At 42.6% G+C, this 25,645-nt stretch overlaps 1 protein-coding gene and 1 pseudogene across 3 annotated transcripts; one reads left to right on the top strand and one right to left on the bottom strand.

Moving 5' to 3' along the window:
• Nucleotides 1-2,528: 2,528 nt before the first annotated feature.
• MRO (maestro) lies at nt 2,529-24,809 on the bottom strand. 2 transcript variants are annotated; one of them, XM_081148689.1, is made up of 9 exons: nt 24,750-24,809; nt 24,371-24,478; nt 19,384-19,560; nt 13,341-13,443; nt 11,802-11,948; nt 10,595-10,777; nt 7,043-7,198; nt 5,983-6,090; nt 2,530-5,655 (listed from the first exon to the last, which is right to left on the bottom strand). In XM_081148689.1, exons 3-9 carry the CDS (start codon nt 19,527-19,529, stop codon nt 5,602-5,604), a joined length of 897 nt encoding a protein of 298 aa, XP_081004815.1. In that variant the 5' UTR covers nt 19,530-19,560; nt 24,371-24,478; nt 24,750-24,809; the 3' UTR covers nt 2,530-5,601. The 2 variants fall into 2 exon arrangements, with proteins under 2 accessions (XP_081004816.1, XP_081004815.1); XM_081148690.1 differs by lacking the exon at nt 19,384-19,560 and having other exon boundaries at nt 2,529-5,655; nt 24,750-24,805.
• LOC308562922 (peptidyl-prolyl cis-trans isomerase-like 1 pseudogene) lies at nt 17,875-18,375 on the top strand (annotated as a pseudogene). Its single transcript has one exon. The product of its transcript is annotated as a peptidyl-prolyl cis-trans isomerase-like 1 pseudogene (transcript).
• Nucleotides 24,810-25,645: the final 836 nt, after the last annotated feature.

Here is a 25,645-nt window from a genome sequence, read left to right as displayed (position 1 = left end):
TGAGGCTGCCCCTGGCTGACACCATCAATCCTCAATCGCACACAGAACACCTCTCTTCCAGGGCACATCTCACAACAGCCGAAGAAGCAGAGACATTAGCTCATGTCAGACTAACCATGTAAGCAGATCCCTCAGCCAGCACTTTCAAATGGGGGCTCCAGGAAAAAAAATCAGCAGTTCTTAATATAGAACGCCTTCTTGAAGAGACCAGAAGAATTCAGAAGCTCTGGTTGGTCTCTAAGGGCCATGAATTTTTAAGAATGTAATGATGGATCAGTAAAAGGACTTATCCCTGGAGCCCAAAAGATAATTCTCAAATCTTAAGTGCCTCAAGAAAAACAGAAAGATAGATAGAGAGACAGACGATAAAGAGAGAGAAACCCTGGCTAGCTTGGGCTATTTGCTGTAGTGGGGTAGAGGTGCTTGAAAAGCAGCTCCCCCTGCCCTAGCCGGTTTGGCTCAGTGGTTAGAGTGTCAGCCTGTGGACTGAAGAGTCCTGGGTGTGATTCCAGCCAAGGACACGTGCCTCAGTTGCAGGCTCGATCTCCGTGTGCAGAAGGCAACCAGTTGATGTGTCTTTTTCACACTGATGTTTCTCTCTCTCTCTCTCTCTTCCACTCTCTCTTAAAAGCAATGGAAAAATATCCTCAAGAGAGGGTTGAAAAAAAACAAAAAGTACTCCCTTGAATTTTCTAGCACTCTTTGAAATACAGGTTCCTTGATAAGTAGTATTTGGAAGAGTTTTTCTCTATGCAGTGACCCAAACATCATACTTTGTATATACACACACATGCGCGCATACACACCACAAATTTTGGAATCAGTGGCACTCAACGGTATTGAAGTGTTGAAGCAGTCAATCAAATAAATACGCTTAAATTTGGTACGAAATGAGCCTAACAGCAGAAAGGGGCAGGGCGTAGGTACAGCAACCCTAACTGACCGCACTTGCCTTCCTTGCAGATTCTGGGCCTATGTTAATACAACTCATGCTGATAAAAGTTCTAGAAAGGCAGGGCAGCAAGAGGTACTGGGACTTCCTCAAGCAGCCTCAAACCTGCTGCAACAGGCAACGGTGCGCAGTGAGTAACCCAGCAGAGACTGAAGGCTAAACTGAACAATAAATGCTCATGAACAGCGTTTACCTCAAGGGCTGTATCCACAGGAACAAGGAAGTATGCCGGATGGGCCCCCACGTGGCTGTGTCCAAAATGGGGAGGGAGGAATTAAGTGTTGAGGCCAGAAACAATTTCCGCCACCTCACCACATATATCCGGCAGGAAAATCCCATCCAAGCCAAGCCCTCCCTTATGATAAATCACAGCTTATGTTTGCCCAGCACCCTTTTCTGCATGACCACTTATCACATAAATTGTATTTATTCCACCCAGTGGAGCCAGAGGAGAGCCAGAAAGGAGAGCAAGGGGTTTGCCACTTTGTTTATTGTTTGTTTTTAATGGTTGTCTTATGCCCCTCCCCCCCCATGAAAAACTATTGACTGTTGCTTTCATTAGTTGAGAGATCACGGTGAACTGCCCTCTTATCTAAAGAATTCTGAAAGTGAAAGACGCTTGAAGATCAACCCTCCCGCCACGGACTGCCCAAAATTTGTCACACAAAGGGCTCCAACTATAAAAACACTTAGAAGCATGGGGAGGGGGGGGCGGTCAAGAACCAAACCCTGCACACTGACTAAAACCCTGCACACTGACTAAAACAAGCAGAAAAATTTACTGCAAGGCTTTCAATCTGCAAGTTGGGAAACTCAAGGCTAAGGGAGCAATGAGTTACAAGTTGCTCCCAGGTAAAGTGATTTTTATGGGATAAATAAGAAAGTTATTGGCTGATTGGCTGCCTAATGGTCTTCTTTTCTATTTGGATCAGGGCAGCTGAGTCAGGGGAACAAGGAAGTCCAGAGATGGTGTGAACAGACTTGGTATTTGGGGACTGGCTGGTGTCCTCTGCTGATTTCTGAGAATAGCTATAAATTTCTGTAAGGTCAAGTTATGTTTCCTTTATGTGCCTGTGTTGACTATCTCCACTTTGGCCTTGAGGTAAGTGAGTCCATTTTAGTTTGGTTCTAGAAGGGTAGCACTTGGAGGCCCCATACATAAGAAGGTATAATCCAATATTCTCCCTCAGACACCTCCCCATTCTACACTCTGAGAAGTGCCTTCCCTGGAGCCAGTTGGGGCAGTCTTGCATCAATGTTGGGGAAACCAGAAGTTATAGGCTTTGATTTCTCAGGCAAACTTCATTTATTGACATGTAAGTTTAAGTTGTCTTTAATAAAAAGCCTCCTGAAATCCAAATGGGCCAGTCATTCGTTTTCTTGGGAAAGGTAAGAGTAAGGAAATTAATCAATATGCAGTTAGGTCCAGGTATAAACACAGATCCAGGTTGGAGAAAGGTCTTTGAAGATTAAACAGATTTAATTGTGAATATTCCATTATCTTCATAATAAAATTCTTTCTTTGTTTACTGATAGTTAATGAGAAGCCATACAAATAATACAGGTTAGTCATTTAAACAAGTAAACCATGTTTATTACAAGAAATTGTGTTTGTTCCCTTAAGTCATAACATTTTTGTTCAGAAAATTGAATTTGCTCACTAAAGTTGTAAAATGAATTAATTTAACCCAGCACTCTGCACATTGTGTGGATTCCCCGGTTTACTCCTCTCAGGCAGGTATCTAGAGAAGCATCCTGGTGTAAAACAATGTATTATACCTAATTCTGCTATTTTTATATTTTTAAGATTCTTACACCTTGATTGTTGCTTTTAAATTGGGGTCTGTGTCAATATTATATTTCATTCTTCTAACCCTTTCCTTTGTACAAACAGGCTTCCACAATGAGTGGCTACCATGTAAAAAAAAAAAAACAGCTCATTTCTTGGGGTAACGTTTTACAGTTTACACTGTTTGCCTCATTTGCTCATCAGAATATCTTGTGTGGTGGGTTTCCCTCCCATTTGGCAGATGAAAACAACTGATGCTCTGAGAGGTTATGTGACTTGTTGAAGACAACCAGCAAGTTAAGGGATAATGTCGGGGTGCAAAGCCAGGATTTCAACACCAAATCATGTGTGCTGGAAGGATGTCATGTTTGGGGACTGAGCTTCACCTCTCCATGGAGGCTACATTTGCTGATGTGGTCAATACAAGATGTTGAAAGCTTTGAATTTCTGACCACATTTTTGTTAGGGCAGAGGCATGTGCCCCCAGCAGCGTGGCTTAGGAAGTCACATTTTAACTCTCTGATCTACATTTCTCAAAAACATTTTCTTCTTGGAGGGAGACACGTGGGCCATTACCTGGTTAACATTCGCACATTGCTGCAGGAATTTCATTAGCTTGAAAGGAACATGATTATAGCAGTCACACTTGAAAACAGAAGGTGGGGCATTAATTATTAACAAGAGATCACCCAAAAGATACAGTACAGAATTATTAGTGGAGCTGTTGGGACTGTCAGGACAGAATGAATAGAGCTCATGAACCATCTTGGGAGCATAAAAGGCACTGCTCCTGCCCTGAGCATTCATGACACCCCTACAGGAGCCCAGTGGAAAAGAACAACCTTATATTCTCATTCAGTTATGATTCTCAGACTTATTTTAATGTATTGAGCCATTCCAAAACCCATGAGGTGGCAGATTCATGCTTGGTCAGGGCACGAGCATTTACTTGCAATCCAATACATTCCACCCATCTTTGTTAAATACCCATGCTGGGTAAGGTTCAAAGCTGCACTCTTGGGGTTCTGGTGAGGAGCAGGATACAGGGCTGCTCTTAATACTACAATCATTCATTGGGGAGAACCAAGATAATACTCAAATCCCCATACTACAAGCCAGAATGGATCTCTCTGAAGACCTGGGCAGCTCCAAGAAGAGAAGAAACAATATCTGAAGAGCATATTGGAGGTCAGGAGCAAAATTAACATTTCCTGAGCACCCTCTATGTGCCAAGTACTGTGCCAAGTGCGCAGGGTTATCTAATTGAATTTCTGTAGCACGGCAAATCTATGATTTGGGCTATTATACCCATTTCACAGATCAGCAAACTGAGGCTTGGTGGGCTAACTTACCCAGAGTCACACTGGTAAGTGGCAGAGCCAGATTTATACCTGGGGGCCCCCAGCTATAAAATAAGAAGAAAACCCATTCAAACCTGGCTCGCGCTGCCCCTTCTTTCATCTTCCACATCCTTCTCTCTCCTGGAACACACCTCACTCCCTCATCTGTGTTACATGGCCCTGTCTCTGGAGAGCTAAGACAGAAAACTGAGTTCCTGGTTCTAAAAATGACATCAAGATCCCTCTGTAGCATTTATGACCTTCTTGTGTTTTCCATTTTTAAAATGAACATAGTCAATCCAGCGTATGACCTGAATGCCAAGTTCAGTGGTAATGTCAGAATTTCTACAGAAGCTCCGGAGCAATCTGGTTGGAGAGAAGGTAAGAGGGACTGAGAGTTTTCTCGAAACCTTTTATGAGAGTGCTGTGACTTCTCATGTAACTAGGCTTGATCACCAGCAACTTGGCATAATAGCTAATAGGTAATTCATAAAAATATATAGTGAGTTCACAAATTAAATTAATAAAAACATATACTTAGTGCATAAAAAAGCAAAAGTTAACTGAGTTAAACAGGAGCTGGGGAGTTTTTCTTTTTAATTTTTATTTTTTTACATTTCTAACCATCTATCGATTATTCCATAACAAGGCGGTACCGCATGGTGGTTGAATGTTGGCTCCAAAAGTCAGACCATATGGGTTTGAATTCTGGCTCCATTCTTTATTGGGTCATCTTGGGCAAGTTGCTTAATTCCCTTGTACCTTAGTTTTCTATCTATAAAATTAGGATAAAATATCTATAAAATTAGGACAGTACCTGTCTCATAGGGTTGTTGTATTAAATAATACTTGCACAGCACTTAGCACTCAATAAATTATAAACATTCCCAATGAGTGTTACCTCGTATTATTCCATACATTACCATCAGCCTGAGGTTTTTCAACATGTGCTTTATAGATTTTTTCTCTTTATTAATTCTTGTTTGGAATGATCTTGGAGGCAATGACTGTTGAATATTATAAGAAGCTGAAGATACCCCTCCAATCCACCTTCTTGGTATCTTCACCAACTTTAAATAGGTCTTAACCAAGAGACAAGGCATCAGCGGCGAATAGCAAAGTATCAATAGCAGATTAAAAAAATACTTAATCATTATTCTTCTAAGCCTCAGAAATTAAAATAAAATAAAAAATAGAAGATATGACAGTGTTAAACTTAAGGGAAAAGTTGAGAAGTAAGCACTGAATCAACATTAGACTTTGAATGCTTTAAATAAAGCTATGTACCCTCTCATCAGGTTTGCATGGGGAGAAACTGACATACGTGAAAACAATTTAGCTTTACTTTGGATATAGTCCTACAATTCTGCAGTATTCTTTTTGCCGTCAATTGCTCTCCCAACATCCCCTTTTCTATTGCAACCACAGGAGGCAAGTAGAAGCATCTGAAGAGTTAGAAGAGGGGGAATCAGTGCTCCTGCACGGTGCTCACGTGGATGCATTTCCCTTCAGCGCTGCATTTACAGAATTTTATTTGCATAGAAGTACTGCAGGAGCTCTGGATGGTAGTAGCTCTGGAAGAAATTAGCAAAGGTATACATGAGGGAGGGAGTTAACAAACCTCGACTGCAGAGTGAGTAAGCAGTTGTCCAATGTAGAGCATTCTCCAGTTGGGGGCATCATCGCCTGTGTCCAGCAAATGGTCTGGACTGGAACTGCCAATGTATTTTGTGCATAATCTTCCAGGCGTTTTGTCACTTACATTACATCATGGGTCAATTACCACTGAAATTTGAGTCCTTTGTGGGGGCCGACTCCCTGGGGTGCCCGGCCACCCTCTGCATTAGCACCAGGCGTGCAGGGACCTCTGGGGGGATTCTCTCCCTCCCTCGCTCACTCACCAACTGCCGGCAGAGCTTGGGGTTCCTTTGGTCTTCTTGGTTCTGGAAGCTGCGTTCCTTCCTTTGTCTCAGATAGGGAGAACAGGCTCGAAGCGTGGTTTTGCAAGCCTGAGAAAAATAACATTACCATCTTATTGTCAAAAATATTAGAAAATTCTTTTTTTTTTTTTTTTTCAATTACAGCTTACATTCAACATTGTTTTGTATTAGTTTCAGGTGTACAGCATAGTGATTAGAAAATTGTGTATTTTTACCAGAGAATTCTATAATCCCAACCAAGGAAGAATATTACACCCAAGTTGTGGTCTGAGGAGCCATGGAGAGTGTGAAAGTCACGTCCAGGAAGCCTGAAAACTTGAACCTTAAAGGATTTATGCTTATAAGGCAATTTTGTCTATAATTTGGGGCAGATGAGAAGGGCATAGCTTTATAATTTACCACAGCCTTTGTTTCTGTCCCATCAAAAGTGGTATTGGGTTCCTAAATCTAACCTCTCTAACCCCTCTAACCTCTCTAGCCTCCCTCCCACCCTCTCTCTCTCTCTCAATCTGTCTCAAAGAAGACGAGAGGTTTGGTGGAATCCTTTGCTTCCAGTGGCTTTGAAACACTCACCCAGTCCCACTCCAAAGCAGCCCTGTGGCTGATCCAACCCTGTTAGGACACATTTTCTCCAAGAATAAAACAAAAGCTCCATAGGGAATTGAGAAGCCAGGGGTAGGAAATCTATACTAGGTGCAGTGACAAATGCTAACAGGCATGAATAAATATCTTCAGGGCCTCTCCTCCCGACCCCCCATTAACCTGAACTCACCTAGCATTGACAGGCACTGGGGTTGGGCAGGTGGGGCAGGAGCCAATGGAAAACAGCACTCCTGCTCAGAGAGAGATTACACATTGAGGAGGTGCTTTTTCCAGGATTCACATGGATTTCTGCAAAGTGTTTATAAATGAACTGGCAGGAGCTCAGAGTCTGGCACCTCAACTCAACAGGGCTGCATCAGGACTCCCTTTATAAACGGCCTAGAGATTTCTGGGGTTGGTTAGAGAGTCTCGGACTTACCTTGGCAACCTGGGGATTTCTGTCTTGTAAATGGATCAGGAGGGAATCTTGACTCTGCTTAACTTGATTGGTGAAAAATTTCTTCCATTTCCGCCCAGCAAAGGCAGGCAATTGCCCAAACAAGACAAAGGCTGAGTATCTCAGGCTGTCATTCTCCTGTGGGTTCCCGTGAACAAAACAAAACCCAGGTTAATATGAAAAGGCAACTGCATCATAGAAACTCACAGCATGTTATAGGGTAGGCCCTCAGATCCAGTCCACAGCACTTAGCTGGCTGGCGTAGGGGATGCGGTGGAGAGGGGCTGAATCTTCAATGAACCTCTTTGCCAGCAGACAAGAGGACTAGACTTGGGGATCACTAGTGCTTCTCCCAGCTTCCCAGTTTTTTTCTTCAGTACTTACTGTTTTGGAGATAGAAATACACGTATATGGCTCAAAAGTCAAAATAACTAAAAAGGTTTATTTAGAAAAGTATGTCTCTGTCTTACCCCTTTCCACCTGCCACGAAATTTCCCTCCCCACAAGCTAACAAAGTTATCTATTTGTGTGTATCCTTCCAGAAAATTAAGAAGAAAAACACACATATTACATAGCCCTTTGCCACATTTTTATATAAATGGAAGCATACCATACTGCTGTTCCACACCTTGGTTTTTTCATCAAACAATATATCTGGGAGCTCTTTCTAGGTCAATACATAAAAGATTTTTTCTTTTTTGGCTGCATCATAATTCATCCCTGTTCCCTGTTTATTACTCCCAGCATTTTTGCCAGGTCATCTCTCTTTATCTTCGGTCTGAGTTTCTCCCATCTGTGGTAAAAATAGCACTTATGTTTATTCCCTGACATCCGTCCAACTCTCCTGCTTTTAGTCTGACCGGCTGGTTTGTTCCTGAGTGCACGTCAGTGGGTTCAGCCCGTTCTTCCCCTCCAAGGTGAGCTGTATGGTCCAAGTATCTGCCTTCTCAGGCCAGGAGATCGAGGGCCAGGGTAACATCGTCAGGTAACAGAGGACCAGGGAAGTAGCCAAGTCTGCTGATTCTTGATGCAGGGATTTTTATATTAGTGTTTCATGGTTCTGTCCAGCTCCAGGTGAACCAGAGAGAACAGGGCTGGGTTGGGGCTCCTAGGGTGAAAGGAGCACCCAGGACTGGGGGGTGGGGCACAGAGACTTGGCAAGACTGAAAACCACTGATCATTTGGTGAAGCATTTAAAAATACTGATTAGCACATGTGACACATACAGAAATTGCTTGCGTTGCCTTTCCTTCATTGCTGTGTGTGTGTGTGTGTGTGTGTGTGTGTGTGTGTGTGTGTGTGACCACAGCAGGCTAACAGGTTAGTTTAAAAGGAAGGTATCTCAGAGTCCTCACAGTTTCATCAGTGCACTTTTTGCTTAGCCTGTCTTGTCACCTGGCAGTGAAGAGTAAGGCCCTGTAGTCAGAGAGCCTGGTTTCCCCCCATATCCACTTACTCGCTCTGTGAACATTGGACAAGTTTCCTAACCTGTCTGTGCCTTGGTTTCCTCATCTACAAAGTGAAGATAATAATAATGTCCACCCCATGGGGTTATTGTGAAGATGATGTGGTTTAATCCATGTAAATTGCCTACCACCATGCCTGGCACTCAGCAAGGGCTCACTGGATGCTGTTGGTATTGTTACATTTATACAAGAGCACTGAATACATACTGGCATTGTCACCATCATCACGATCACCATCGGTGTACATATATGCACTTCTCTATTACAATGATAACTTGAGGAGTCATGTTGGGACCCCATTCCTCTTTATGTCTTCCCTAACACTCAGCACAGTAATAGTTTCTTAATAAGATTCATTTGCTATCATCCTATTCATTTATTTTTGCCTTTACTTCCTTTGCCTTTGGGGTCAAATTCATAAAATCTTCTCTAAGATGAAGGCCCACAAGTTTAGTACCTATATTTTCTTCTATGTAATTTATTGTTTCAGATCTTATATTTAGATCTTTGATCCATTTTGAATTAATTTTTATACAGGGGGAAAAACTGTAGTCTAGTTTCATTCTTTTGCATGTGGCTTTTCAATTTTCCCAGCACCATTTATTGAAGAGGTTTTTCTCCATTTCATGTTTTTGGCTCCTTTGTCAAAAATTACTTGCCCACATACACGTGGTTTTATTTCTGGTCTCCCAATTCTGTTTCATTAGTCTGTGTGTCTGTATTTCTGCCAATACCATTTTGTTTTGATTATCGGTGCTCTACAGTATAATTTGAAGTCAGGTAGTGTGATACCTCTGGCTTCGTTCTTTTTTCTCAGGATTGCTTTGGCTATTTGGGGTCTTTTGTGGTTCCATATAAATCTGATGATTTTTGTTCTATTTCTTTTAAAAATGTTACTGGGATTTTGATGGGGATTGCATTACATCTGTCTATTGCTTTGGGAAATATGGACACTTTAACTATGCTAATTCTTCCACTCCATGAACACAGGGCTTCTGCACAGCAAAAAAAGCCACCAACAAAACAAAAAGGCAACCAATCCAATGGGAGAAGATATTTACAAACACCAGCTTCTACAAGGGGTTAATATCCAATATATATAAAGAGCTCATACACTCAACACCAAACAAACAATCTAATTAAAAAATGGGCAGAGGACCTAACAGACACTTCTCCCAAGAAGACATACAAATGGCCAACAGTTATATGAAAAGATGCTCAACTTCACTAGCTATTAGGGAAATACAAATCAAAACTACAATGAGATAACACCTCACACCTGTTAGACTGGCTCTTATCAACAAGACAAGTAATAACAAGCGTTGTGGAGAAAAGGGAACCCTCATTCACTGTGGTGGGAATGGACACTGGTACAGCCACAGAATGGAGGCTCCTCAAAAAATGAAGAATAGAGCTACCATATGACCCAGTAATCCCTCTTCTGGGTATCTACCTGAAAATTTTGGAAACATTTGTTCACAAAGATATATGCACCCCTATGTTCACTGCAGCATTATTCATGGTCCAAGACATGGAAACAACCAGTGTTCTTCGATAGGTGACTGGATAAAGAAGATGTTCATACATACAATGGAATACTAGGAAAAGGTGAAATATTGCCATTTGTGATAACATGGGTGGACCTTGAGACTATAATGCTAAGTGAAATAAATCAGTCAGAAAAAGCTAACAACCATATGATTTCACTCATATGTGGGATATAAAACTGAAACTCACAGACACAGAAAACAATGCAGTGGTTACCAGAGGGGAGGGGGGAGGGGTAGTAAAAGGTAAAGGGAGCCAAATACATGGTGAAGATTATTTGACTTTGTATGGTGCGCATACAATGCAATGTACAGTTCATGTATCACAGAAATGTACACTTGAAGCCTATATAATCTTATTAACCAATGTCGCTCTAAGAAATTTAATTTTAAAAATATTTGTTAATAAATAAGTGAATAATAAAGATCTTGTTCCCTGAGCAACACATCACCCAGGCCTCACATTTCTAACCACACTTTGATTTTCATAACCTGTAATTTTTCCAAGTTGTCTTGCTTACATCATCTAGTAGAGTCCTGGTCTGAAGAGTGATGTCTATGAAGAAGGAGCCCAAACCTTTCCCTTGGATCTTGCCCAGGATGATGGTCAGAGTCTTCATACTCTCGTGGATGACTTCAGAACTCATAGGGTCATACAATCCATGCACCAACAGGTCTAGGACAATTTTCTTATACTTTCTCACCTGTCATCAAGGTTTAAAAACCATTAGAAGCACAGGAATTGCTCTCTGTGAGTTGAAAAGCAACTCCACTTCTAATTGTCCAATAACTTAGCACTTGAACTAAGAGATGACAATTTTCTTCAGGATCTGCCACAACTCCCACCAAAACACAAATGCTTCCATTAACCTGACCCAAGAGCCCAAGTAGGCCTTAGAAGGAGAGCAGAGAACGATTTGGAGGGTGGCCCATGAGCAGACAAGGCTGGGCAGGGTGTGTCAAGAAGGGTGGTGAACTGGATAACGTAGGTTCCTGAGGCATACTGAGAACAAGGTGAAATGGTCACTGACGTTGACAGATGCTACAGGAGGAGGTGGGTAAAACATTTTTTACTAAACAAGCATAAATTATTAGAAAATAAATTGAATTCGCCAAAGAGGTGATGTCCAGCTGTGTGCTAATCCTGCCTGCAACTCTGTTCCCCAAGGCTGATGATTCTGAGGTGTGATGACCCTAAAATGACCCCCAAATGAGTCCTTGTACAATCTCTTCCCCTGAGTGTGGGAAGAACTGGGGACTTGCTTCTAGCCTATTGAATATGACATACTCATGGGGTGTCATTCCCATGGTTACTTACATTATATAAGACTTCTTAGCAGAGATCTTGCTGACCCTGAACAAGTAACCTACCATGTTGTGAGTGGGTGCTTCTAGGAGCTAAGGGTGGCCCCCAGCTGACAGCCAGCAAGGAAACAGGGACTTTGGTCCTACAACTAGAAGGAACTGAATTCTTCCAACAGCCATATATAAGCTAGGAAGAGGACCCTGAGCTTCATAAAGGAATATGATCTGGCCCAAACCTCGATTGCAGGCTTGTGAGGCCCTGGACAGAGGACAACCAGCTAAGTTGTACCTGGACTCCTGATCCAAGGAAACTGCAAGCTAATAAAAGCTAGGTCTGTGGTGATCTGTTGCACAACAATACTAACCAGTACCTGAGGGAGCATATCCCAGTCCTGGGGACTCCAGGCCACCTTCCCTTCCTACCTTGTCAGGGTTCTCACAGACCACGGTTCCCAGGCCTCTCATTGCCATGCGACGCTTTTTAGCACTGGGGTCACGGGCTTTTTCCGCCAAGATGAAAAACACGTTCTTCAGAGACTCCCGCTTCTGGAACCTCAGTTTCCAAGAGACCTGAGTGGTGAATTAAAAATGTATTGATTTTGGAGTGTTCAGAGTCATATCCAACCCTAACCCTAGTTCCTCCCTCTAGAGAAAATCCTGTGTTGCCAGCTCAAATTTACACTTCCTTTCTCCATCTAAAGACATCTGACTTTTTGCTGGAAATACAGGGTAGGGGCAAAAATAGGTTTACAGTTGTTCATATGGGAAATAATACAATAATTAATAAATAATAATACAAGAACAAGCTCTGTTTTGCATACTCACAACTGTAAACTTACTTTTGCCCCACCCTCTGTCTTGATGTAGTTTGATGTACATAGTGAATTTGTGGACAAGGAGAAAAGGAGAGAAAAATAATGCAGACCCGGTGTTGATGGAGGTTTGGGGAATCATGTATAGAGGTGCTCTAGGCCAGCTGAGGGTTTCATAGAACTGAGAAGAAAGGCGCATTTAGAAGAGTTAGTGGAAGCCAAGAATAGGGAGCCCTTTCCCAGGGCAGGGTTCTCTATATTCCTCTCATCTCGAAAAAAGGAGCTCCCTGGACCCTTCCTCCTCCTCCAGTTTTTCTGCTCTACTTTGTAAGTAAACACCTTGAAAGACATGTCTAGACCTGCTTCCTCCCATTCCTCCCCATTCTCTCTTGAACCTTCTGCAATCAGGTTGACAGTCTCCCCCACCCCTGTCCCCAGTGAGGCTAAATCCAAGGGTCAGTTCTCCGTACTCATGTTACTCAACCTCTTAACAGCATTTGATGCAATGGCAAAGAACATCTACAAACATTTCAGGGCACCTGAAGAATGTCCCACCCCAGAATGCATGCATCTGAGCAATTAAGGTTAGGAAAAGAAATGCAGGGGGGGGGAACACAAAGTTGGGCAATGCTGTGCGGCCCATGCAGAAACCTGTACTTCAAGGACTAAACTCTAAGTAACTGCGGGGCAAGAAATGGGTTATATCTGCAATGAGCTTATGAGCCCTGATAGCAGGAAGGCCCTGGGGCTCTGCACAACACAGAACATGGCAACATGAACTGGAGTCAGAACCGAGGTGCAGACCCAAGGTGCAGACAAGATCCAAGAATGGGGTGGGCTGGGGAGCTGGAGACTGGGTGACAGCCCTATTTGGTATCTGGGTGATTACTGAGTCTTGTCATTATTTCTGAATATTCATTGCCGTTTAGTCTATATTTTTATTATTAATTTCACAGCAAGCTAAATTTGTTTCAACTCATCTTCCTGTTTTCTATAAACATTCTGTCTGTGTTTAAAGAAGTATCATCAGGCATTTTTCAGAAGAAGGAACCTCAGTGGAGCCAGCTGAGCTAATGCAGACCAGGCAAGCACACAGGTTACACAGCAGCTGCTGGGAAGGGCCATTTGTTCGTAATATTTTGTGTCAGACCTTGGAAAAGAAAGACATCACTGAAGTCCTTTTCTTCTTGGGCTGGGTGGTGGGAACGGAAAGGGGCTGGCCCAGGATTCTTCTCTGTGTTTGGTCCATGGAACTAAAAAAAAAAAAAAAAATCATCTTATGAGTCACTAACACTCTTGGAAGTCTCATCATCAACAAGCATTGTAGTACAAAGCTGTGTCAGGGTAGGAATATAAAGAAGCAACAGCCCTGAGGCCTGTCCTTAGGAACCTGTTACCTTGGCGAGGAGATTAAACTGTCACATAAAAAGATAAAGAGCAATTCGAGGCAGCCCAAGAGGAATCACAGTACAGGGTTCAAGATGGTCTGTCCCTGATTCCTGGCCCATCCCACAGTTTTCTTGTATCAGAATCACCAAAGAAATAAAATATAGATTCTGGGCCCCACCCACAGAGAGTTGAAGGGAAAAGCAGCCTGAAAAATTCTTTAAGGCTCCCCAAGAATGTAAATTGGTTCTGCTTTTTAGAGGAGATTTTTATATCTCTTACAATTTTTAAAATGCACATATCTTTCAGCAAATCCTTCATACATTGATACATCATGTGATCATATGTGATATTCACAAAGGATAGACACAACAGCTTTACAATGAACAACATAATGTCCTTTAACAGTTGTACTATGAGGAAATTGTACATATATACTTCGACTATACAACTAAAGGGTGGCTACTATGCAGCCATTAAAAAAATACTGTGCAGTCTATGCATGCTAAAATGATCTCCAAAATATACTGTTGAGCGAAAAGTGCAAATCAGTGTGTAAGTGTGCTACGATGTAAGCACAAAATGAGGGAGGGAAACCAATATATGCATGTGTGCTTGCTCATGCACAGAACAGGGAAGACTAGCTAAGAAACTTGAACAAAACTTGCCTCTGGGGTAGAAATCAGAGCAACTGAGATGGGAGGGAGACTTAATTTTTTCACTACTTTAAAAAATATATATATGGATATATATTTTACCACATGGATATATTATTTACCACATGGATATATTATTTAAAATATATATTATAAATAAATACAGCTCACAAAGTGATTCTGATCTACAGCCTACTTTGAGGCCCATTAACATAAACCTGTGCTTCTCAGACTTGAATGTGCACTCGAATCACCATAGGATCTTGTTAAAATGCAGATTTGGACTCAGTGGGTCTGGGGTGAGGGCACCAGGTTCTGCCTTTTGGATAAGCTTCCAGGGGACACCAATGCTGCTGGCCCCAGGGCCAGGCTTTGAGTGTGAGGGTGTACAGATACTGTATTAGCTAAGAATCAAGAGAGGACTGTGGCTTGAATGGCTGGTAGAGACCTCCACGGCATGTAGGCAAGCTTTCAAGGACAGGCAGAGTGTATTTGACACGTTGGGATTTCAATTCCATGAACAAGCAGTCAGTATCATGGTAGTGACTAAAAAGCAGAGTGGTAAAAGATAAGGCTACAGGAAGTAGGACCAGCTGTGAAGGACTTTGACCACTAAAGAGTTTAGTTTCAATTTATTTTGTCGATAAGAGTAAACCATTAATTTTTTTATTGAGATGAAATCCAGATAACATGCAATCAACTATTTTAACAGTGTTATACAATCACCATCTCCATTTAATCCTAAACTTTTTCATCACCCCACAAGGAAACCCCATACCCATTAAGAAGTCTGTCCATTCTGCCCTCTCCCCATAGCCTGGCAACCATTAATCTGCTTTCTAGCTCCATGAATTTACCTATTCTGGATATTTTATATAAACGGAATCATTAAATATTGTGATCTTTTGTGTCTGGTTTCTTTTCTTCACATAATGTTTTTGAGGTTCATCCATGTTGGAGCATGTATTGGTACTTCATTCCTTTTCATGTCTGGGTAATATTCCATTACATAGATATACCACATTTTGTTTATCCATTCATCTGCTGACAGACACTTGGGTTGGTTTTTGTGAGCAGTGTTGCTATAAACATTGGTATTTGAGTATCTACTTTCAATTCTTTTGGGTATATACCTCAGAGTGGAATTGCTGAGTAAGATGGTAACTCTATGCTTATCTTTTTGAGGAACCACCAAACTGTTTTCCACAGTGGCTGCACCATTTTACATTTCCACCAGTAATGAGCAAAGATTCCAATTTCTCCACATCACCATCAACTGTTATTTTCCAGCTTTTTACATTATTATTATATCCATCCTAGTGGACATGAAATTGTATGTCATTGTGAGTTTGATTGGCACTTCCCTAATGACTAATGACATCTTTTTGTGTGCTTGTTGGTGACTTGTATATCTTTTTCAAAGAAATGTCTATTCAAATCCTTTGCCCATTTTTTTAGTGGGTTGTTTATCTTTTTGTTTTTGAATCGTAGAGTTCTTTATACATTCTGGACAGTAGACCCTTATCAAATATATGATTTACAAATATTTTTCCCTCTGTAAGTTGGCTTTTTTACTTTCTTAATAATGTCATTTGGCCCTAGCTGAGTAGCTCACTTGGTTAGAGTGTGGTCCTGATACACCAAAGTTGAGGGTTTGATCCCCAGTCAAGGCACATACAAGAATCAACCAATGAGTACATAAATAAATAAGTGGAACAATAAATTGATATTTCTCTCTCTCATTCTCCCCTTCTTTCTCGCTCTAAAATCAATAAATTTAAAAAATTTTAATCTTTTGATACACAATAGTCTAATTTTGACAAAGTCTAATTTATCTATTTTCAGTTTTGTTGCTCATGCTTTTAGTGTTATATCTAAGAATCCATTGCCAAATTCAAGGTCATAAAGATTTATCTTGCCCAGCTGGGATGGCTCAGCAGTTTAGCATCAACCTATGATCCAGGAGATCACAGTTTGATTCCTGGGTAGGGCACATGCCTGGACTGTGGGCTCGATCCCCATTAGGGGGCCTGTGGGGGGCAGCCGATCAATGACTCTCTCATCATTGATGTTTCTATCTTTCTCGTTCCCTCTCCCTTCCTCTCTCTGAAATCAATAAAGACATAAAAAAAAAATTATCCCATGTTTTCTCCTAAGATTTTTATTGTTTTAGTTATATTTAGGTTGTTGACCCATTTTAAGTCAATTTTTGTATATGGTGTGGGGTATGGATCCAACTTCATCAGTACCATTGACTTTTGTTTGTTTTGGTTTAAAAATATTTTTTAGTAGGAGAAATGACAGGCAAGTAGCTGCAGTGGTTCTCAATCCTGGCAGCACTAGAATTCCTGAGGACCTTTTAAACCTCCTAATGTCCTGGCTGCACCCCAGACGAAGTCTATCATCATCTCTGGAGGTGGGCCCAGGAGCAGTAATTTTTAAAGCTCATCATGTAATTCCAATGGGCAGTCACAGAACTAGGGTAACTAGTGACCTTGGTTTGCCCGGGCCTGAGGGGTTTCCTGGGACATGGGACTTCCAGTGCTAAGATTGGGAAAGACCTGCACAAACTGGGATAAGCTGGCCACCCTACTGGTTATTCATGAGTCTTGAACTTATTCAAATGCAGGTAGCTGGTAGAACCCAGCCCTGTTAAACAGTTGTGCTTTGGGACATTTTATTCTGATTGACCTAGCAGTGCATGGGGATTTTTTTCTCCATCATCTTTGTCCCCCAGGTGATTTGGTTATACTCTCTTGGTCAGAAGACACTGAAGAGGTTCATGAAAATACCTCCTCTCCCATAGCCCTCAGACCCCAGTTCTTCTTCATCTCTGGCCAGCAGACCTCCTCTCACCACTACAGTGAGGAATCCAAATGAAACCCTAGAGAATTGCACCCCCACCAATTAGTAAGATTTTTGTTGTTGTTTGAGTAAAGGCATTTCCATAAGCCAGGGGTACTCACATCTGAGTGTGCATCAGCATCACCTGGAGGACTTTCACAGGCCCCCAGACCTGGTCCCCAGAGTTGGGGATTCTGCACATCTGAAGCAGGGCCTGACATTGCATTTCTAACAAGCTCCCAGGTGACACTGGAAGGCTGCTGGTCTGAGGACCACGCAGAACCACTGCATGAAGAGAATGAAATCACAGTATTACGATGTCATTTCTCTCCAGCATCAAGGGATTTAAAAATTCATACTGAGGCAAAAAACAAAAATAAAACAACAACAAAAAACACCCCATCCTTAGAGGTTTCTTCCTTGGGGTTTTCTGCACACAACCTTCTGTTTCAATAGAACCTGCAACTCCTCAGGGTGAATGCTCTGAATCAGGGCTGATGGGTGCCTGACAGTGGTTATGGGGAGTTTAAGAGAAGCAAAGCTCCCTCAGGCTGAGGGCTGCTCACCAAGGAGGGCATGGGCCTCATCACAAAGCAGCTGGTGTCTCTGTTCTGAGGCATCATAAAGTAATACCTGAGGCTTCTCTCCAATGGGAGGAAAGCAAACCTGGTTCCCTGTCCTTTATACTTGACTTCTCTTGCAGGATCAGCAGAGCAGAGGAGGGCTACAGCCATACAAGGCAGTTTTCCAAGCTTCAGAAGCCAAGCATCCAGGGAGAAAGAGTCTGCTGGCTCCAGTATGGCAGTGATCCCTACAGACTCTTGCCAGCTGCCCGGTATACCCGGAGACCAGCATGGGGATCACTGTGCTGGAGCTGCACTGGAAGCATGTTCCAAAGATCTGTGAGAACTTTGCTGAGTTGACTCACTGAGGTTACTACAATGGCACCAAATTCCACAGAATCATGGAAGACTTCATGATCCAAGGAGGTAGTGACCTGACAGGGACAGGTCAAGGTGCAACTATGTAAAGCAAGCAATTTGAAGATGAAGTCCATCCAGACTTGAAATTCACAGGGGCTGGAATTTTTGCAATGGACAATGCAGGGCAAAATACCAACAACAGCAAGTTCTCTGTGACCCTACCTCCCACCCAGTGGTTTGATGGCCAACACACCATTTTTGGCCATGTGTGCCAGGGTTTAGAAATGGTGAATCAAACCATTAGGTATGGTGGAAACACTCCCAGGACTGCCCTATGGACAATGTGAAGATCATCAAAGCATACCCTTCTGGGTAGTCCTGCTACTCTCTTGGGCATACCAGATCTTTTAGATGACCCAGCGAACAGGCTTCCAGATGAACTAGAATGATACATAACTTTGAATTTCATTTTGGCTTTGCAAATCATGGAGCGAAGGAGGCCTGGGGTCTTGGGTGAGTTAGAGATGGAAGTGTGTGTGTGTGTGTGTGTGTGTTTTAAGATTTTTTAATTGATTTTTAGATAGAGGGGAAGGCAGAGAGGGAGAAAGAAACATCAATGTGTAAGTGAAACATCAATTGGTAATTAAGCCCACAACCCAGGCATGTACCCTGACCAGGAATCGAACCAGCAACCCCTCTGTGCATGGGACAATACCCAACCAACTGAGCCACACCAGCCAGGGTGGAAGTGTATTTTAACAGGATGCTTCTTTTCACTTCTCCCTGAGCCTAGGTTACAGAGCATTTGCAGAAATGACCACACATGATCATATACAGGCTCACTGCAGGTGACCCATACTGCTCCTTCTTGTGTGTATTTGTTCTGATACACTTGGAACAAAATGAAACCAACTCCGTCATTTTGCAGTGTCCAACCAAACTTCTTTCTGTGGAGAATTATATTCTGGCCTACACTGCAGTCTTTGGTGGCTGACAGCCACAGAGTTCAAAACCAAGTAGTGTCTGTCTGTCAGCCCTCTGAACTCTGTGCATGCCCTATTTCAGTATCCTGCATTTGCTCTTCTTGGGAATGTCTGCATCTCTCTCTATATTTTCCGTCAAAACCAGAACATCAACAGGGCTGTTTCTGACACTTACACATCTCACACAAAGCCACACTGGATTTTTGCCAAATGAAAACCACATCCAACAATCAAGTTTCTAAGATGGTGTCAAGTGGGGAATGGTAAAGCGTAACGACCAAGAAATGAATTGATTAAAAGGAAGCAGAAACATTGACCACTTTCCCCCCCAGGAAGGAGTAGAAATCTATAGTAAGTATAAGGACAGATGATAAGTTCTCCTTAAAAAGCAGTATTCTCACCCGGCCGGGCGTGGCTCAGCGGTTGAGCATCGACCTAGGATCCAGGAGATCGCGATTCGATTTCCAGTCAGGGCACGTACCCAGGCTGCGGGCTCGCTCCCCAGTTGAGGGCGTGCAGGAGGCAGCCGATCAATGACTCTCATCATTGATGTTTCTCTCTCTCTCTCCCTCTTCTCTCTGAAATAAATAAAGATATATTTATATATATATAAAAGCAGTATTCTCATCTCTGGCAGGCATGGCTCAGTAGTTAGAGCATCAGCCTGCGCACTGGAGAGTCTCGGGTTCAATTCCCGGTCAAGGGCACGTACCTGGGTTGCAGGTTTGATCCCCACCCCCGGTCAGGTCACATGTGGGAGACAACCAATCGATGTTTCTCTCTCTCCGCTCTCTTTCTCTCCCTCTCTCCCGTCACTTCCATTCTCTCTAAAAGTCAATGGGAAAAATATCCTCACATCTCATATGAGGATGAAAAAAACTCAGTGTTCTCATAAAGGACAAGTACCACTTAAAATTTTTTTAAACCTAAGACTTTAGAGAAACTAAGAAATTTTATATGTTTAGTGTGTTTTTTTTAATCTTTTTTAGGGGGGCCGGTGATGAGAGCAAGGAAGCAAATACCTATGTAATACATAAAAACTTCTTAAATAAAATGCCATTGATGGTTAAGAAAACAAAAAAGAATCCAAGCATCTAGCCTTGTCACTTCTTAGTGACACATCTAGAATGTAATGTCATGGAAGGCTCTCAAGTAGGACAAAGTAAACAGGAGCTGAGTGCTCTGCACCGGAGATTCAGCATGTGGTTAGACACACACACATAAGGCTTCACCTCTGGTTCTCCACCTCTGCTAGCAAACACCACCCTGCCCCCCCCCCGCCTCCCCGCGTCCCCATCACAAGATTAAAGCTGTGATCTAGTTCAGTCTCACAGGTTGTCAGGCTTATCTTGATCTTTGCTGCAGGAAAAGCATTTCTCACAGTTGGCTGGACCTCCTATGTTAGAGTCCCCTGGGTGCTTGTTATAAACTCCAGGCCTTCAGGCCTTCCTATAATTATTGGATCTGAATCACAGGTTGCACAAGGCCTGCACACCACATGTTTTTACTAGGTGCCTGGTGATGCTACACACATGCTGGTATCTAAAAACCTCTGCACTGGAAAGGAAATAACCCCAGAATTGGCATACTCTGTTAACCTGATCCCATGCATGGGGAGAGGCCCTGATGTCAGAGGAGCAGCTGAGGCCAGGGTAAGTGAGAGGGAGCATCAGGGTCTTTGCAGAGTACAAGGAATTGAAGGCATATGTTTGTGAAGCGCATTGAATTTCATTCAGAATCTTCTGAAATCTAGCTGAACAGAAGTCCTACAACTAAGGATATAAAGAAGCCACATAGAGACTGGTTGAAACTCAAATAGGCTGGTCCCACACCCATGTATGGGGGTTAAATATTGAAAAGGATATCTCAGCTGCAAAGGTCCCAGCCCCACACCAGGCCCCCCCGCCCAGGGTTCCAGTGCCAGGAAGAGAAGTCCCTGTAACTTTTGGCAGTGAAAACCAGTGGGAATTGTGGCTGAGGGAGACAGAGGCTGCTTGAGTCCTAGGCAGTTCCTCTTAAAGGGCCCACACACAGACTTACTCCAACTCACTCCCTCTGAGCTCTAGCACTGGGGCAGCAGCTCGAAAGGCTCCAGGGACATACAGGGAAGAACTGAGTTGTCTGGCTTCAGAGTGAGAACTGGAGGGTCAGCTTTCTCCCAGACAGAAGTGCTAGCAGAGGCCATTGTTCCTTTGCTGAGACCTCCCCACACAGATCCAGCAGACAGGCACCATATCTGATCTCCATCAACCTGGCTATCACTGTTCACCTTGCCCTGGTGATTCCCTGAAACCCTGCCCCATGCAACTGGCCAACCCATTTTCTAGCTACTTTTCCATAAATGGCCTGTCTTGGCTCATGCTTCAGATTTTTCTAAAATCTCTCAAACAAGCAGCATCTGGCCTAGGCGTGCCCCATACCTCTTGCTAAGTGGCCCCAGGGCTGCCACTAGTGGCAGCTAGCTTTGGTTTGCAGTTTGGCCTCTTCCAGACACAAGGAGCAGCCATCTGCAGGTTGTTTCGTAGTTCATACTGGGTGGCTCTGGGCAGGGCACAGGCAGAGGCTGACCTTGGCCTGTACCTCCCAGGAGACCCCAGAGCCAGCGCACCTGGTAGACAGTTTCAGATCACGTCAAAACACCACCCAACTACTTCCATGAGCAACACACTCAAGAAGAAGCCAGCTTGGGTGACCAGGAAGGCTAAGTAGGCCCTACAGAATACCTACTACATAAGGCCACCCTACCAAGAACAGGAGATGAAGCAGCTCTACACAAGACATAAAAACAAATACAGGGAGGTGGCTAAAATGAGGAGACAAAGAAACATATTCCAAATGAAAGAACAGACCAAAACTCCAGAAAAAGAACTAAACAAAAAGGAGGCAAGCAATCTACCAGATGCAGAGTTCAAAACACTGGTTAGAAGGATGCTCATTGAACTTAGGGGAAAAGTAGATGAACTCAGTGAGAACTTCAGCAAAGATAGGAAACATAAAAATGGAGATAGACAACAAAAAAGCAGTCAGAAATGAAGAATACATTGACTGGAATGAAGAATACTTTACAGGGATTCAAAAATTGAGTAGATGAAGCTGAGGATCATATAGGTGACTTGGAAGATAAGAAAGCAGAAACCATGCAATCAAAATGCAAAAAGAAAATAGAATTTAAAAAATGAGGATAGTATAAGGAACCTCTGGGACAACAACAAGCATACCAACATTCACAGCATGGGGGTACCAGAAGGAGAAGAGAGAGCACAAGGAATTGAAAACCTATTTGAAGAAATAATGACTGAAACTTTCCTAACCTGGTGAAGAAAATAGATATGCAAGCCCAGGAAGCACAGAGAGTCCCAAACAACATGAACCCAAAGAGGCCCACACCAAGACACATTGTAATTAAAAGGCCAAAGGTTAAAGACAAAGAGATAATTTTAAAAGCAGCAAAAGAAAAGCACTTAGTTACCTACAAGGGAGCTCCTATAAGACTGTCAGCTGCTTTCTCAACAGAAACTTTGCAGGCCAGAAGGGAGTGTCAAGAAATAGTCAAAGTGATGAAAAGCAAGGACCTCCTCCTAGTTTTTTTCTGGTAGGTTGCCCTAGTCATCACAGGTGCATAGTTTAGTGTGACTGAGGCTGGGAGACCACCTGGCCACATTAAGCCAAAGGCTTGGCTCTGCTTATAGTTTCATATATCCCTGTGCACATTCTTCAAAGAATTCTTCTTCCTGCAGGTAGTGCTTCCTGAGTGTGCCAATGCCCTGTCCTCCTATTCTTACCACCCTTTGACCCTAGAGCTTAGCTTCCTTGCAGCATTGTGGTTCTGCCTGGTCTTCCTGATCAAACATGGATTTGGGGTGACTTAGAAGACTGTTTGGGGTTTTGTGCTGACTCCCAGGTGCTTTTGAAAATTTAAATCCTTCTGACTCAAAATATCAGATTTATGGTCAATAATCCTTTTACTTACTGAAGCCAAAGGGTATACTAGAAAGATCAAAATTAAAAACCACTTTGATATTGTCTATAAAATGAGGGGAAGAAACTATTCAGTTTCTAACAGTCCTTTCAACCCTGAACCTGTTGGTGATTATAATAATAATAACAGCACCATTTATGAGACACTTGTATGTGCTAGATACTATATTTAGCACTTTGTATATACTGCAGGACAAGTTTCTCTAGCTGACCTCTGTTTAACCAACTTGCCAGTTTCCAGGCCCTCTGTGAACTGTACCAACCAATGTTGTGGCTGACAGTACTTACTCCCAACTGCTGCTGCACTAGTCTTTGTACACTTATCAAGAATCTGTTTATGACAGCTGGACTTGTTACTTTAATTGTGAAATTTAAGTAGTATAGAAACTCATGAAATATAAGAATACAAAGAAAATTGTTTCTCTGAAAGCAAGGTCAAATGTTTTGGAAAGATTCAACAATGGGAAGCTGTTAAAAAAATTGCTATTTAATGAGGTGTGGGCACTAAAAGTTTGGAAAAAGTCTTAATAATCTGGAATGACTATTGGAATTAGAATGATTCTGCAGACAGTGACTTTACAAGCATCTTCCCAGACATCTTTATGTTCTCACTACATTGAAAGAAACCACAGCTAGAACTCATAGATGAAGTATGTGTGTGGCTTGTGCAAGAAAGTCAACTCAAAAAACACCAACTAGTGGATCCATATGCAAAGAAAAGGCCATGGCCCTACATTAAAGATTGGGAAATTCTATATTTTAAGGTAAAATAACATATTTGAGGTAAGCATCATCTTTTATAATTCTCTGTTTTAACCAACTTCTTCCATTAACTCTAAAATCCAGTCCCAATCTCTCAAATAAAAGGCCTTTTCTGTATTTCATTCAATCTTCACAATAATCTTGAGATTATTATGCCCATTTAATTATGCCCATTTTAGAGACGGAGAATAGGAGCTTAGAGTAATATAAACAACTCACCTAAAGACAAATAGCAAGTAGTGGCTGAGTGGAGTCCCAGACTCCAAAGTCTATACATTCCATCACCATATTCTAGGACATATCCAACTCTTAGACAGCGTCCTGTGCTAACATACTACAGAGACACTTCCGTTTGAAGCATCAGTATTTTCCCTGCAGTCCCCTCCATCTGGAAGTTCTCAGCTGACTTAATATAATGATCTACAATCCATGTATTGATCATAGGTGGATTGATAAATATTGGATTGGCATAGCTTGTGAAAAGAAAAACAGGGTGGGGGTGCTACACGGTCCACATCACCCGCTTCAGTTTTACAAAGAGAACATTAACTTGCTCAGATATCAGTGACCAGAATGACAGTCCAGAAAAGACTGGGGAGCCCCAGTGGAGCGTGGCATCTTCCTGCTGCAGTCTAAGCTGTCCCTTACCTGCTGCTGTCACGTGGTGAGGTGCTGGCGCCTGTAGTTGTGTAGCTGGTGTTCCCAGGGTGGTAGCCAGGTGGGATGACTCGGCTCAATTTTCCCAGCCCTGAATTCCTAACACAAGAAGGAGGGAAATGAGAAGGTGAAGCAGGGTCTGTTCAGGATAACGGGTCAGCACAGAGTGTTGGAAAGCGAAGGGGAAAAAAATCAAAGTTTAGATGGTACTGGGGTGGGGGAGGGAATTGTTCTCTGATACGGACAAGGTTGTTCTAGGTGGGCACAAGCATCATTTATGCCTTTTACTTCCCCAAACTGTGCTAAGGTGTTTTTCCTGCTCCTCCTTGCTGTGTTTTTCGCCTTTGTCTTCCCTGCTTCCAGGTCTCACCTGCACTTTCTAAAGAAAGGACTGCAATTCCGAGGCTCTTCTGCACCAAATGAAATGGCTCTGCCCAGTACCGTTCCCCGACGCTGGCACTAGATGGCGGCATCAATCAATGGACGGGTTCCAGGCAGCCTCAGCACAAAGCCGCAGCTGGCCTGCTCCCTTCCTTAATCCTCTTAGAGCTGCGTTTAATCTAAGGATGGGACACTGTGTTCCCGGCGCAGCCTCTTCATGACTGATTGGTACACAAACCACGATTGCTTTAACTGTTGATGCCCCTTCCTGCTCAACAACCACCACAGGTCCTGAAAGGGCTGATTTTAACTCTCAACAATTTAAATGATTTATTGGTAAAATAAAACAAACCAAAAACCTGTATGTAACAGGCAGAATTAGGGAGCCTCCTTCCCCCCATAATTCCTTCTTTTCTGGACTGTCCAACCAGGTATGTAAATCCATTTATTAATAATTACTTATTGTCTGGCCCTGTTTTGGATAAAGTGGGTAATATGTCCTAAAAAGGAAAAAAAAAAGTTACGTTTTCAAAGTTCTAGAAGCATATTGTTATGCTAATAGATAATATTTATTAAATGTTTCTATGTGCCAAACATTGGAGTATATATTACATAGCCTATCTTGTTTGATTCTTACAACAAACCTGAGGTAGTATTCTTATTATGATCCCCATTTTAAGAATGGGGAAACTGAGACACAGAGAGATGACCTTGCCAAAGGCCATGATTTAAGTCATGGCAGAGTTAGGATTCATCCACAGGCAGGCTAATGTCAGAGCTTAGACTCTTAGCCACAATGCTATGCCGTGGGCAAGTTTGGGAAATCTACCTTGGAGATAAGCGGACAAGTACATCAGAAGGGAAGGTTGAAAGAAAAACGTGAAC

Source organism: Miniopterus schreibersii (assembly GCF_964146895.1).
Source record: "Miniopterus schreibersii genome assembly, chromosome: 10".
Lineage (NCBI taxonomy): Eukaryota > Metazoa > Chordata > Mammalia > Chiroptera > Miniopteridae > Miniopterus > Miniopterus schreibersii.
This window is presented reverse-complemented; position numbering and strand designations above follow the sequence as displayed.